General features: G+C 43.5%; 2 protein-coding genes across 3 annotated transcripts in view; one reads left to right on the forward strand and one right to left on the reverse strand.

Annotated features, from left to right (window-relative positions):
- The first annotated feature begins 368 nt into the window (after window positions 1-368).
- On the forward strand, window positions 369-7553 carry SLC46A2 (solute carrier family 46 member 2). The gene is made up of 4 exons (XM_083818104.1): window positions 369-2061; window positions 3220-3303; window positions 5242-5398; window positions 6850-7553. Exons 1-4 carry the CDS (start codon window positions 999-1001, stop codon window positions 6905-6907), a joined length of 1362 nt encoding a protein of 453 aa, XP_083674230.1. The 5' UTR covers window positions 369-998; the 3' UTR covers window positions 6908-7553.
- A 778-nt stretch (window positions 7554-8331) lies between these two features.
- SNX30 (sorting nexin family member 30) overlaps window positions 8332-15516 on the reverse strand; it is a 53213-nt gene continuing 46028 nt past the window's right edge. For both annotated transcript variants that reach the window (XM_083818103.1, XM_083818102.1), the window contains one exon: window positions 8332-13574. In XM_083818103.1, coding sequence (XP_083674229.1) covers window positions 13515-13574 — 60 coding nt within the window. In that variant the 3' untranslated portion in view covers window positions 8332-13514. The remainder of the gene's footprint in view (window positions 13575-15516) is intronic.

Raw genomic sequence — 15516 nt, forward strand, 5'->3', positions numbered from 1 at the left:
CACGCCTTCCTTGGTTGCTGGCAGCCAGGGCAGCGGCAAAGCTTGAGGCTGCCTGCAAGCTTTGTGACCCTGCACATGGCATCAGCACCTGTGGAGACACACAGACTGGAAAAACCCTTCCCAGAGGTGGGCTCCCACCCCAGCTTCCAGCTCCGGTTGCGGATTGCTGGGGTGCAGCAGTTGCCAATGCCTTGGTATAAACTGGGGCTTTTCTTCCCCTTTTGGAAAGTCCCACGTTGTAAAGCCCAAGGATAAAGCACACAGAGTGGGAGGCAGGTTACTAAAAATAGCTTTTTTTTCTCTTTTCATTTTTTCTTTTTGGCGCAATTTCCTGGCTGTGTTGTTGAAATAACATCGGAGTGTGATGTAGCAATAGGGCAGAGGGGAGCAGCTGAGAGTCAGAGATCCAGCAGCACACGTTTGTGTGGAAGAAAGGGAAAGGGCTGGCACGAAGGGGAATTGGTGAATTACTTAGCAAAAAAAGCACTCGGCCTTTCTCTGTCCCCATAGCTGGGCGTGAGCATTGTTTCCCTGAGAGTCCTCTGGGACATGAAGGATGCCAACAGTGTGGAAAAAAATAAATAAAAGTTGCAACCACACGATTATGGCATTTTCACTTCCTAAAGTGGGAGACAGAAATTCCCCCGGGTCATATGATCTGTGTTGAAATGGCACCAGGAAGAGCAGCAGCAGCAGTCAGCGAGTGCAGGGCGTCTCCATCTGTACAAAAGCCTCTCCTGCCCGAGCCGGAGGTCAGAACAGTGTAGGGATGTGCGTGCATGTGTGTACGTAGAGAGGCGAGGTGCAAATATCCTCCCAGCCAGATTTTCTCTTGCACAACCCTGATTCTGTGCAATCCAGCGGACCTTTTATTTTCCCTTCGCCTCTCCACTTCAAGCATGCCTCCAGAGCAGAACTTCTGAAAACACCATTTCCTGCAGCACATCACTGGGAAAACAGCTCTTCTCCTTCCCTGAGAAGAGGCAACCATCAGCACCATGGCGTGGATGACGATGATGAGAACGTGGGTTGAGCCAGTGGTTGCGGGCTCCCAAGTGGCCAGTGCCTTCTACGACACGGCGCTGCTACTGGTGGTGAAAAACTACTACAACCAGACCAACTCAACCGCTCCCTCCCACTTACTGCAAGATGCTCAGCAGAAGGCTGTCTCTAATTTTTATATCATCTACAACCTCGTCCTGGGCCTGAGCCCGCTGGTGTCAGCCTACGGCTTGTCCAAGCTGGGGGACAAGGTTCATCGGAAGATCCCCATCTGCTTACCTCTTCTTGGCTACCTGGGCTCCAAATCTCTCCTGCTCCTCCTGATCCTGCTGGACTGGCCGATCGAGGTGATGTACGGGGCTGCTGCTTTCAATGGGCTAACAGGTGGTTTCACCACATTCTGGGCAGGCATCATGGCTCTGGGATCCCTGGGCTCCTCCGAGAGCAGGAGGTCTCTACGGCTGATCATTATTGAGCTGGTGTATGGCCTCGCTGGCTTTCTGGGAAGCATGGCATCTGGCTACCTCTTTGTCGGCTTCAGCGACCGCTATCGAGAGGGCACTGTGCTGGTGAGCTGCAGCATCGCTTGCTATGCTTTCTGTCTCCTCTACAGCGTTTTTGTCCTGATAGTCCCCAAGTCAGCGCCTTCCTGCACAGCCAAAGCCAAGGGTGTAGAGGAGGTTGGTGGCCAGGTACCAGCTTGCACAGGAGCAGCAGAGAGTGCTCAGCCTTCGGAGAGCAGCAGCAAAGCCCCAGTAACACCCTCAAAACTCATCATCATCATCCTCTTTGTGGCAGCAATCCTCTATGACCTTGCCGTGGTGGGCGCCATGAATGTTCTTCCACTCTTCTTGCTCAGGGAGCCTCTGAGCTGGAATGCTGTGCAGATTGGCTATGGCAATGCCGCTGGGTATGCCATCTTCATCACCAGCTTCCTGGGGGTATTCGTGTTCTCCAAGTACCTTAGGGACATTACCATGATCATAATTGGAGTGGTGTCCTTCACCGTTGGTGTCCTCATCATGGCCTTTGTGCGGTGGACATTTCTGTTCTACATTGGTGAGTAGAGCTGGCATTAGTGCCCTCATCCTGCACCTCTCTCGTGCAGCACCCTACAACAACCTAAGGAGGCACACGCTCCTGCCAATGCTTGGTTTAAAGCTAATTAACTTGAAATTTGTCACCTGATCATAATCCAGATCTGAGTGGGGGAAGAAGGCTGACATTGGGGCAGGGGGGAAGGAATTGTTGCAGGCTACAAGCACCAGCCAGCCATACGAAGCACTTGCATCTCATGAGATAAGGCTTAAAGCTAAAATGGAAAAAAATGCCAAAGATTTCCTGTTAAGTGAATATCCTAAGATGTGATTTATTTTTGTTACATTAAGGTTTTTATGTCTGATGAGAAACTTAATAGCGAAACATTGGTGTTGCTCTAGCAACTAAAATATTACGGGAATGTACTATACAAATCTCACTCTATATATAAATGACCAAGGGATGGGAAACAATAGATGTGGCAGCATCCTGTGACGATGGAAAGGCAAGTTTATTTTTGGGAGATAGCCTCCACAGGAACACAGGAAGCCAAAAACCAAGAACAGCAACCCTTGTGGCAGTGAGATGGGTGATTCATACCTGACTAACAGAAAGAGTATCATACATTCAATGGCTTTCAGGTCTTGTTTCTGAAAATGAGAAAAAAAGTCTAAGAGAAATGAGCCAAAGAGGTTTTTCTGTCTGTGCCTACAAGAAAGGAGAAATCAAAAATTAAACAAGTTTGTTCACAGTAGAGAGAGCATAAAATACTGCAGGCCAAAAGCACCATGAGATAAAACATGGTGTTATGAGTATACTGTTCTTGTCAAGGCTGTTAGCATAGGGTCAGACTTGCATTATCCACCTCACTACCACAAAGGACAGTGCTCTCTAAAGATACAATGGGATCTGGGGCTGAGACCCAGAGGCCATGGCTGGCTGGGGCAAAGTGCCTCTGCTAGTTGCAGCAATCGGTGGCTTATCCACCACCTCCCGGATGAAGCAAGGACCTGCACTCCTACTGAAGATAAGTACTAATTTCTGAGGCTCAAGGGACACGACAAGGTTAAGCAAAGGCCCTGCCCAAGCCAGAGGCATGCAGCCTTCAAAAGCAGTGGTTGCTGTGTTATGAGACAGGGAGCAGCTACTGATGATAACCACATATTCATTGCATTGCAGCACGGGCAGTGATGCTCTTTGCCCTCATCCCCTTGCCTACCATCAGGTCCATGCTATCCAAGCATGTTGAAGGATCATCCTATGGTGAGTACATCGGTTACCTGTCTGATCAAAAACCTGCCAAATCCCTCCATTTGGGTACAAGAAAGTTAAGTTACTGATATAGCCTGTGCATTGCATAATAAAACCAGAACAGCTGGTACTGCAAAAAAGGAGGAGCAGAGAAACTTGCAGGACCAGCCTGTCATGTCCAAACTTCTCCTCCCTAATTGCTTCATCATTTATCCACAAAATTTTCAGAACATGCTTCAAGAGATTACTATCAGTGTGCAGCTCAAAGGCAGGGAAAATAATATCTGAGGTACTGCTCAAAAACACAGTGCTTCAGGGAAATACAAGGCAATGCTGGACTGAAGCACAGTGACACTCACATCATTTATATTTGGCTTATTTTACTTCCAGTTTTGAGAAGAATGGATTTCTTTAATCTTTTTCCATTACGGTCTCTAAATATGCTTCCAAACTTTTCTTGGCAATTTGTTCCTGTCAGAACATAATTTAACTAACAAAGAATAAACTTTGCCTAAGAAAATGACCCTTTTTGTTCAACAGGAGAAACAATTCCTAATTTTTCTATTAACTTTGCATTAGAAAATAATGAAATATGTGTGTTTTACAACATCATATTGGAGGCTAATATTTTTACTCCAATGGCTTCCTTTTACTCCAATTGCATCCTTTTCCTTCTGCCATATGACCACAACACTCAAAACTTCTTATTTCACCCCTGTAGCAATCTGCCTTGTTCCCAACTTCACCTTCTCCATCTCAAAACCGGGAGCACAATCCGTCCAGCTCACTGCTGATCAGGCTGCTTGTGCAGCCCCACTGCAGTGTGGGCACACAGGTCCAGAGAGCTAACAGCTTCCAAGACAGTAGGTTAAAACGCCCACCTGAGATCCAGTGCTACATTCATTTTTCAACAGAGGGTTACCATGCAGCGTTTTTTGTCTGGATAACTTACAAATGCAATCAAGCAGATGCAGAAATTAACTTGCAGTGCTACTGCTCAACACCCGAGCTCACTATCTTTGCATTGGAGAATAATATAAAAAAGTCACATGAAAGCTGTGCTCTGTCACCGATTCATTCCTACTTCTGTTTTTCCTCTGTAGCAAAATCACATCCCTGCCATAAATCATGCAGCTCACACCCCAAATTAATCATCGTGTTCTTCAGTCATCAAAAAATCAGCATATTTTGTCTTTAACCATAAGCCACGCATGCTGCACCTGACTGCACAAACAGAGCAGTCCACAAGCAGGACAGTGCAGCAGAGCAGCATTGCCTCCTTAGCTGGTGGCCACTGGCACTGTGCAAGTGGAGCGGGCTTCAAGGGCAGCAGGCTTGGTGCAGAACCCTAAATGTGCTCCTAGTTTGCACATTCCAGGAGGGCTGGGTTGCCCTCTCTTTCCCCATTTACCATGGTAGAAACAGAATGGTGCACTTCAGCAAAAATGGTTATTCCCAAGCTGTTCCAACTGGGATTCAATTTCTCCCTTTCCTCCTCCATAAACATCACACAAATCACACACAGCTCCACATTTTAGGCATTATAACATTTCAGCCCAATGGACAACACTTCTGCACTATGGCAGAAGCAGCCGCTGGCTGAAATCTCTCACATCCTGAAGACATTAACCCACAACTACTTTCCTATATCCTATGGAAATGAGCAGTTATTTCCCAGCTTATTGCTGCTCTTCCAAGCAGCAACATCAACATCTAGACTGTTTAAGCAAACAGTTTTCAAGCTACGTCTTTGTCCTATACCTTAAAGAAGGAGGAGACACTTAATTCTGCTCCAGAACAACAGCAGAAACAAGCTCATGCAATCTGGCACTCGTTAAGCCATGACTACATTGCTTTTCCAAGCCGTGGTGGTGGCACCTGGATGCTGCAGGGAGGTACCACAACAGGTTTTTTTTCTCCCTGATGATAAATGATGTTCTTGCTTTACAGGTAAGGTGTTTGTCCTGCTGCAGTTGTCCTTAGTCATCACAGGAGTAGTGACATCTACAGTCTTCAACAAGATCTATCAAAGCACACTGAACTGGTACAGCGGCTTCTGTTTCATTTTGTCTTTTCTAGCTGGCTGCCTCAGCCTCCTCCCTTTAAGGTAAGGAACAGGAATGGTTGTCTCTGAAGGGGCACGTTATGTTTTCTCCTTGCTTCATGTTTCTAGGTTTTATGTGTACAATTAAGATTTGAAAAAGAAAAGTGTTTTTGGATATAAAAAAAAATTGGAAAAGGACTCAAAAAAGTAAAACAAAAATTCTGTGGAAACGAGGTGACAAGTACCAAGAAGGTTCAAAGAGTTAAGCTTTCAAGTGATATAGCCACTGTTTTTAATCTTCTTCTTGTTTGACGTATCGTGAATTGCTTGTAGGAGGAATATTTGGCAGAGTTTAAGAGGTAATAATCCCAGGGGACAAAGCCTTTGCACAAATGCAGTGCTTGATATTGCTAAAATAGTACTAAGTAGAAAGAGGGAATAATCCCACACAAAGTAAAACATTTTTTTTTTGAAAATCCATTATGGGTTACTTACTCATTGTGACAGAATAGTTTGAGTCTCCCTTGGGTGTTTCTTTCAAAGATAAATCATTATGATACAGTAAAGAAAATGGTTACTTTTCTGATCCAGTGAGATTGCGCAATTGTACAGCTACAGAGTGGTTGAGAGTTAAAATTTCAAGAACAAGTTTTAGGCGCAATCCCAGATAATTTAAAGAGAGAAATCTGAAACACCTCCACCTACTCTTCTGGAGTCTTTAAAGGATCTCCGTCTAAGTATCACCTTGCTCACCATCCCCTCCCCAAGCCCCTCCAGCTGGATACATTACTAGAAACAGCAGGACCCCATGAAGATAATACAAAGTGTGATACTGCCAATATCTAATCTATGCAGCGATACTCTCATTCAGATGTAAGACAGCTGACGTCTGATCCCAGATAAAACCCTTGTCAAGTTTGATTTCAATTTTTAAAGTTTCTCCTTGTATTTTCTAACTCATCATTTCTTAAACATAACCCTACTGTTTAACAGTGAGTCACTGCAAGCTGCTCAGCCATTTTACCACATACACTCCCAGTACAAGTAATCATTACAAGTACAAACACAGGTACTGGGAAAAAACATATAAGATACAAGAAAGACATTTTTTTACAGTGAGAACAATCCATTACTTGAACAACCACCTCTGGGACAAGATAGCATCCCCATCACCAGAGGTTTTCAAGACGTGATTGAGCAGGGTGCTAGATAATCTCACCTAGGCTGTCTTTTCCCCTTGAGAGATTGGACCTGATGGTCTTTTGAAGTACCTGGGTTGTACTATGATTCTACAAAACTCTGAAAGGCAACAAATGGTGGCAGCTTCATGGCTTGTACATACAGTGGTAGCTTACAGAGAAGCTGGCTGATTCTTGAAGTACATGAACACTCAGCTAGCTCCAGACACCATAGCGAAGTTTAAGCTAAAGACTTGATAAGGAACATGCAAACTGTATTTTGAGAAAGTAGTTTGGTAGCCCTCTCGTAATCACTGTTTTTATTGTTCTTTACAGCATTGTGGCCATCAAACAACGTTCAACCACTGGCTCCTTTCAGATTCTGACCAAGTGACGGAAGCTTTACCACCAAAAGCATCTTTTGGTCTCGATCAGTTCCCTGAGCAATGTGAGTGGAAGGTTTCCGAGCATTTGTCCCTACCACTGGCTTCGTTACAGGAACCATCTCACCCATGTCTTCACCTCACAGCATGCCACAGTCCCTCAGCCACTGAGCTTACCCACGACAAAGAAGTTTGCCCTGTTATTTTTGCAGTACGTTATTTTGCAGAGAATATACACCGCCTGTTGAACACCAGCAGTCTCCAGAGCACCCTGCTTCCACTCTAGGCTACTTGGCAGTAGTGGAGACAGACAAGAACAAGGTAGAAGTGGCAAGGGTGTTTCCAGGCACATCATTCAATTTAGAAGGGGAAAGCAAAGGATCAGCTGTAGTTCTTCTCATCTCTTTGGTCTGAAACCTGAGGACAGTGCTGTGACTGTGGCTTTTGAGGCAGGTGTCCACAAGCAGCATGCAGTGTGTGCACGGTGGTCAGCAGGATGCACCTACTTTCTGACATAAACTATGGACAAGTGTGAAGAGTGTCAGCCCAGCTGACTGATGTTACGGAGAAGACTACTGAAATACAGAAAAAAACATGGTAAAAAAATGTGAGATTAAGGTACATTTTTGTAATCCCTACAATAAAAACAGTCCTCAGTAGATGTTCACACCCCTAGAGCTTATGGGAAGACACCTGTTACTCAGGAACTGATGATACATCTCACACCACCAGGATGCACTACTCTTGTAACAGGCTAAGAATGGGTCAGCAAAGGACACCACCCCCACAGGTTTTACAGAGGTGTAGGGCTGCCGATGCCTGGTAGCAGTCATCGTGTTAGCCCAGCCTTATGCCAGGCCAAGCTCCCATTGAAAGGAGCCCTATACAATATATCAACTCTCAGGAGACATTATCAGCTAACTCCAAACAAGTTTCAGAATACTGGCATGCACAAGAGGGATCAGTGTTTAGACTATATTTCTACTTACATGATAATTGAATTAACAAAGATTAAGTGGCTTCCAGGCTCCTGGACCATGTAAAAGCAAGTTAAAAGGTCTTCAGCACCTGTAATAACCAGGGGGCAAGTCAAGCAGCCTCAGTATGAGACAGGGAAGTGGCAAACAGAAGTTGATTTTCACTATACAATTCTCTTATTCTAAAGAATTTGCTGCCATCTCTGTCCCAGTCCCCCTCTCCAGCCCTTACAACCTTTTGTCAGCTCCACGCTTCACTTTCGGGTTATACTAGATATACTACAGCAGTGGACAAGCTGACATTCAGTTATATTGGCAATGGAACAAGCTTTTAAGGGGAGGATATTTCTTCAAATAAGATAATAAGCTGCACAGAAAATAAGTGTACACATCATAATTTCAATGGCAATGGCAGAAAAAAGAAGAAAAAAAGAAACATTAAATTCTAGGTAAATGAGTAATTTTTTAATACATTTATTGGTCCATTCCATTAAATTAATTGAGGTAAACAAATGGTGCATTTTAAAAAAATGTACACACGAATAGAGAATTACAAACAGTTTTACCTCGAAGTGTTTTTCTCCATCAATACTAGTTCCATAGTAAACAATGCACAAAGTATATCTATACAGAGATATATGAAAGGGTATAGAAACATGCCAGCACCGTAAGTCAAGACAACATTTCATAACCTGTGAGTCTGAACAAGAGCACAGCTGTCAGAGTTGGTTGAGTGCATGAAACAAGAGCCTTGCTCCAAGTTTTACACTGTTTAATGACCTAACTCACACAGAGACATGTCTTTTCACAGCTTTCAGTTTGTTTTTTGGTGGTACAAGGGTGACCTTAGGATGCAAAGTAACATGTTCCAGTGCATGGGCTTGCACAAGTCAGAAGTAGTACAGTCGGGGCAACAAGTCATCACCATTTCAGTCATCAGCACTGACACCTTGAACAAGGAGAGAGATGGGAACCAGGTCAAAGCCAGACTGCTTTCACCTGCATGGCCAGTCTCCAAACCTTGAGGAGTGACAGATCAATGCATCACAAAGGGAAGGAGAACAAGGACAGTGCTCCTTTATTTTCATGTGCTAAAGACTAAAACCTCTGGCTGTTCTCTGTTGTAAGACTGTCCTCTGCAATCTGTGCCCCTGTGTGGTGGGAGAGTGGCACTGGCCCCAACTCTGCTGCCTGATCCAAAGAGGTGGATACATAACCCAGCAGCAGAGTTAAGGAAAGGATTTAGCTTCAAAGTGTAGAGTACCAAGGCCTTCAAAGTAATCCAGGACAGTGAGTAGCCTTTAAAGTTTTAGCATACCACTTGCATAAGGGGGATTTTTTTATGCCTTTTCAGAAAGTGCATTACCTTCTGGACAAGTACCGTACCTCAGCCATACAACCTTAAACTAGCCCAGTTCATTACTGAGTACTGGTACCAATCAGAGACCCCGGCAAGGCTCTGAAGTGCTGTGTGGAATTAAGCATCACCACTTCCTTCTTTATACTTGGTTAAGCAGCACCCCCAGAAACTTTAAAATGCAACCTTCACTGTCCCAGAAGGCAAGTTCATTCTTATTATCCCCAGTTTTACTTCACCGAAATAAATTTGGTAGCAAGTCTTCTATCTCAAAAAGTGATCCCATTTTCCCTACTTATTGGTTATTTTGTAGTAAAAGGCTAACATACTAAGGAAAAGACTGTTCTACCATCAGAGTTTAAGAAGACTGAACATCTAATGAGCTACTTTAGTCTACTCCTGTCTACACCATTTGCTTAGTGGTTATCAGCACCAGTGTCTTAGATTTCAAACGGTCTGCAACATTGTGCACAATTTACTTAAGTTTTAGCAAAATCATGCCTTCTGTTACAACAGGAGCAGTCCCTGTTGTACTGGGAGGGAATTCTGTAATTGGCATCTGCAGGATGCGACCTGAAGCAACATGCACCATGAAGAGGCTGTGCGGATCCACCGCCACAGCACCTCTGCAGGACTATCTCTGCCACACTGTAGAAGTTTCTTTTTGGCTTAGTCCACTATGCTACCCTTAGCACATGTCAGTGCAACAAAAATCCAAGCAGACAACTTTGAAGAATCCATAGTTTATTCTTTGATAAAACTAATGTCCGAAGAGTTAGTATCTTTAGGGCTACCACTTATCACCATTTCATTTTTCAACAGATACCTGAAAAAGCCATGGTGTTTCAACATTTGTTTATTGCAAGAGTCAGAACCTGATAAAAACACGTATGAACAATGCACAGCTCCTTACTGAGTACAAAAACAAGATCTCAGTGCTTGCTTTGTTGTGCTGGTGCCAGCTGAGAGAAGAAACAAACATACTAGAAGTTATGCAGGAGTAACCAGGACAGCGGTGAATTACACATCCTCTGAGAGGACCTTGGTTTGGCTGTGGGAAGCTAGGCTAATTTAAGGGCTGCTGAAGGACCCTCATCTTAAGTAGGTTCATTGGAAGGGTGCAACTACTTTTAACATGATCTCAGTGCATGCACAGAATGTGACCGTAAGTGACTGAACTCTCAAGACATTACCCAAAGATAAAGTTCCTGCCCTACTCCTGCTTCCCTTCCCCAACATCTTTTCCTTTTCACACTATAAAGGTTTGGGTACTTCAGAGAGAGACACCCACCACATAAGGACTACACAATAACATGTCAGAGTTTCACCAACACCTCAGATCTCAGCCTCACAAAAACACCAATTAATTAAGTGCACTCTTGATATCTTTAAGGAGATTCCTGCTATTTTGTAGTTCTCCCTCTCTGCACTGCTGCTGCAAACCTCAGTCTCTCCCACAGTTACCCAGTATTTACAGCAACAGTTCTTTCTTTTATAGAGACTCCACAGTGGCCCATAGGAGCTAAGAGACCCACCCCCTACATGCTCGTCTTACACTACAACAATTCTTGCAGAGGACTTCTCTTTGGAACATAAGTTTCACTTCCTCCGTAGAGGTCTGAGAAGTTTTACCTTCCCAGATAATATAAGAAATCCTGTTTGTGACCACAGCCTGAGGTGCATGTTCCAGCCTTTCCTCCAAATTAGCTTGTAGGTTCTACAGAGACACATATTCCAACCAGAAAATGTAAAGCATGCTTGCCTTTCAACAGCTCAATCAGAAAGGGATTTATCTGAAATCAAAAACAAACTTTGGTCTAGTAGTAGTTTAGAAACCACGATGCACAATCAGTGGCATCATGTTAAAGAAAATCTAAGCTGATCTTGAACCACTCCAGCAGTAACAGTTACTCGTGTAAACTTCACTTGGAACTCCCCACTGTCCCTTGCACTTCTCATGAACAGCTGTGATGTCCACTCCTAAACTCCCAAGAACCAAGCCCCATTTCAGTTTGACACAACACTAAGTGGGAACGGGATGTCAGTGTTGTAAGGTATCAGACAAAACCTATACACCTGCAGGAAAACAACACTCTTTCCACTCATCTTGCACATTTTGGATGAGGTGGAAGAAAGAATGTCTAAATACAAGTTCAAATTATGCATTGCTTTACTCCCAGTCATGTTGCAGAGTCAACTGAAAAGCTTCATTTACCACACAGGCACCAGCTCAAAAAAGCATGATGATCTGTTTGTGGGAAATAGGGAAGACAGGAATTGACTGTAACCCTGAAGGTCAAACTGTTAAGTGTTATGCATTTAGAAGTGCTTATTTTAGAAGGGAAAGATTGAGGAAGACACTAGGTTACTGCTTCAAGATGATCTCTTTAAGCATTCCCCTTGCACAGCAGGAGTAGTTAGTTGTTCCAAACCTAACAGCAACTTAGAGATCTGTTACACCACATGAGTGTACGTCAATAAGTTGTGACCTTAAACCAGAAAGCATAGTTTGGTTAACTACCAGAGAACTGTCAATGGAAGTTGAGTCAAAAAGGAAAAACCCTTAAATGTCTTAAACCTGACTTTTGCACCTGGAGGGTATTACCTCATTAGCCTGACAGCAACCACATTGCACCAATAACTCACCTTGACAGCTGCTTTAGAGCCACCGTGCTGAGCAGGGGGGTTTCAGGTAGACTTGGTGTTTATGAAGGGACAAAGTGCAATCCAGACTAGTGTACCTGACAGGTAGCCACAGGAGAACACAGAAGTTGCATATACCCAATCACCTTTCAGATTCTTCACAAGAACGTTGCCAGAGACCAAGTAATCACTCAAGTTTAGCAGTAAGCAGTCAATGTTATTTATTCCCCCAAATCCCAACATTACACCGGTATTAGCTCCCTCACTTTGGATGGATAAAAAGAGTTTTATCTGCATGCCATTAAACCAAGACTCTGAAACCCATCACGGAAGCATTCCTCTACTAAGGCCATTAACACTAAGCAGGCATGTATTTGAGGCTGGACTGCAAGAGAAAAGAGAAGGGACTTGCAGAAGCAGTTACATTTCTAAGGGCCAATAAAAACTACTAGGAAAATAGATCTGTACCAAAAGAAGTCTTAAAAGACTTGCCATGTGGTTCAGTAGAGATAGGTATTGACACTATGTGTACCTGATAGGGTACCTATCTACACCCACGGACCTGTTTAAGGCAAGTTTCACACACACAATGATGCTTGGTTAGGCAAGCATTTGACACTTTTTGGCTTTTGATTGCTACTGAAGAAAAAAAAAAAAAGAAAAAAAACAGGGAGAGAAAACAGTTCTACCTTCTTCCTTCTTTACCACAGCAGGCACCTTAAGTAACCAAGCCCAAAGAGGCTATAGTTCAGGAAAAACGAAGCAAAAAAAAAAAAAAAACGTAGCATGGTTCAAGAGAATTCTACCATGCAACTTACAGAGCTACCTTTAGAAAAAACATACCAAAAACTCGTATTTGCTTCCACCATTCCCGTAAGCCTTGAAAGGCCACTGTTCAATTCACTCCCACACCCAGGCTGATTTTGATCCCCACATCCGTCACAAGTACACTTCAGCCAACTGACATTACTTCATAATCACCAAGGTAAACAAAGATATTCAGTATGAACCAACAGCATGCCACACTCACAAAAACCACAGTTCATGCTTGTATCACAGGCTATGTGCAGGTGGTGTCAGTATGTTCTGTCTAGGACCAGCCCAACTCCCACACAGAAAGGTCTCCAGAAACCATTTAATGGGAGCATACACCGGTGGTAGCAAACCAGAAAATATTCATTCCCAGTCTTTCCCTCTCCATCCAAAAAAAGAGATAAGGATTGGTTAGGGGGTACTGTATCATGGGAACAATTACCTTTTCAGCAAACAAAAACAGAAAGGTAATAAAGATGTCATTTGGCACCTTGCAGTAGAGTTTTATTTTCATCTTTTTAGTGTTCTACTCATCAGTTCCTTCCTGACTAAAGAGGTAAGTTTTATGATCCCCATGCACTTTCACTATAAGCCCCATATCACTCCATAGGATAGAGAAGGAACCATTCAAGATAACTCAAAAAGATGAAACATACCCCAGTTTAAACAGAAAATGAGGAAAAAAATTGAATAGTTTTCAGAGGGTCTGTTCCAGCTTCAGCACAGCTGGCATTTCAGTTAATGTGACAAAGAAGAGTCCTTCATACAGTTCCAGTATGTCTAGTGGTACTGAGCACGGAAGTGCTCGACTGTCCATGAAGGTACTTCTCATTTGGTCTCTGGCTTGTCTTGCAATAGTGGTATAATTGACTCCCACGCCGTAAGGCACTGAAGGAAGAAACAAAGATTAAAAAAGTGGATGGTGTATCAGCCCTTGTAATTTTTGACCCACCCTTCCATACCAACAGAGTGCAAGTTCAGAAAGGCTAGCAGAATCTTTATGGATTATTACATGAGGAAAAAAGCAGAAGCTCAAACAGCAAGAAAAGTGTTCAGAAAGAATAGCTACAATTTACAAACAAAAGAAGCAAATTAAAGCTTTCCAAAGTCATCAGCTGGACCAAGCTATTAAGAATGCATCAGAATACCTACAGTTTTCAAATATCAGCTAGATTCTTCTGAAGTGAAGGACACAGCTTTCAGCTAGGCAGACAATCTGTTTCTTGTAGAAGTTCACATTTGTGGTGTGACTGTGGGAGTGGGCTATTTTGGACACAATAGCAGCTATTATAGCAGCAGCCCAGCAAAGTTATTAGCAAAATCTATGCAGTTAAGGCAGGTAATTCAGAGGCACAGTGTACCCCAGTACATCTCAGGGACTTGACTATACTTCATGTGACTAATTGTTTATTGCCTGGTATAATCAAATAAAAACAAAGCCTAGTTTCTGTGCTATTACTAGGGCTCTCCAGACTTGGGAGTAATTTCCTCAGATGTGTATACTTAATTCCAGGCTTTCTGCAATGTGTCTTTACTGTCTTCCACCAGTGGAGAGCCCAGGAGTCAAAATGGGCACAGACCATAGAACACATTTTATTAAACACTGGGAAAGGTCAAATTCATCACCAGCTCTTATATCCACAAGTCACTGTTGTCAAGCATCACCCTGATAGATCTTGTTGATAGTACTGAAAATGAATAGAGTGTTGCTAGCCCTATAGAGATTACACTTTCCTACCAAAAAGTTTCTTTGCTGCAGCTAAGAGCAAAACTGAAGGGACACTACTAGATGTTCAGTGCAGTCTTTAATACCACAGCAGTCTCAAAACAGGAAAGAGAGCAGGGTGAAATGAAGTTTGCATGGTTAATTACGAATTGCTGACAGGACAGACATTGATTGGAAAGGGAAAAGGAAGTGCAAACTAGTACATTACATGGAGCAGTAACCTAGGACAGGAAGAAATCTGCGGAGTACATGTAGAAAAACTGCAGTGGGCAAGAACATGAGGCATGTCACCATGCATACACCTAGTAAGGTTTTTTTGTTTGTTTGTTTGTTTTTTAATATATTGATAGGTGCATTTGGTAACATTGTTCTTCTGGCATGAAGGAAAACTGGACTGCCAGCATAAGCATTTGAACTCCTTCCACTTTAAAAGAAAATCAACGAGCGAGTCCAGAGAAGGGCAATGAAGCTGGTGAGGGGTCTGGAGAACAAGTCTTACGAGGAGCGGCTGAGGGAGCTGGGCTTGTTCAGCCTGGAGAAGAGGAGGCTCAGGGGCGACCTTATCGCTCTCTATAGGTACCTTAAAGGGGGCTGTAGCGAGGTGGGGGGTGGTCTGTTCTCCTACGTGCCTGGTGATAGGACGAGGGGGAATGGGCTAAAGTTGCGCCAGGGGAGGTTTAGGTTGGATATTAGGAAGAACTTCTTTACTGAAAGGGTTGTTAGGCATTGGAATGGGCTGCCCAGGGAAGTGGTTGAGTCACCATCCCTGGAGGTCTTTAAGAGACGTTTAGATGTAGAACTCAGTGATATGGTTTAGTGGAGGACTTGTTAGTGTTAGGTCAGAGGTTGGACTCAGTGATCTTGGAGGTCTCTTCCAACCTAGATGATTCTGTGATTCTGTGACATTTCATCAGAGCACAAATACTGAAATTCAGAAAGGGCAAAGGAACTCACTAGGCATTTCCAGGCCTAGCCATAGCAGGTGTAATCTACATACAGGTCCATGGTGCACATTAATTCATGTAGTTTGATTCATAAAAGGCAGAATCGAGAGATTATCTAGTTTTATAGTATTACTAGAACATGCAATTTTAGTCTTTTCCT

The sequence above is a fragment of the Anser anser genome (assembly GCF_964211835.1).
Source record: "Anser anser genome assembly, chromosome: Z".
NCBI lineage: Eukaryota > Metazoa > Chordata > Aves > Anseriformes > Anatidae > Anser > Anser anser.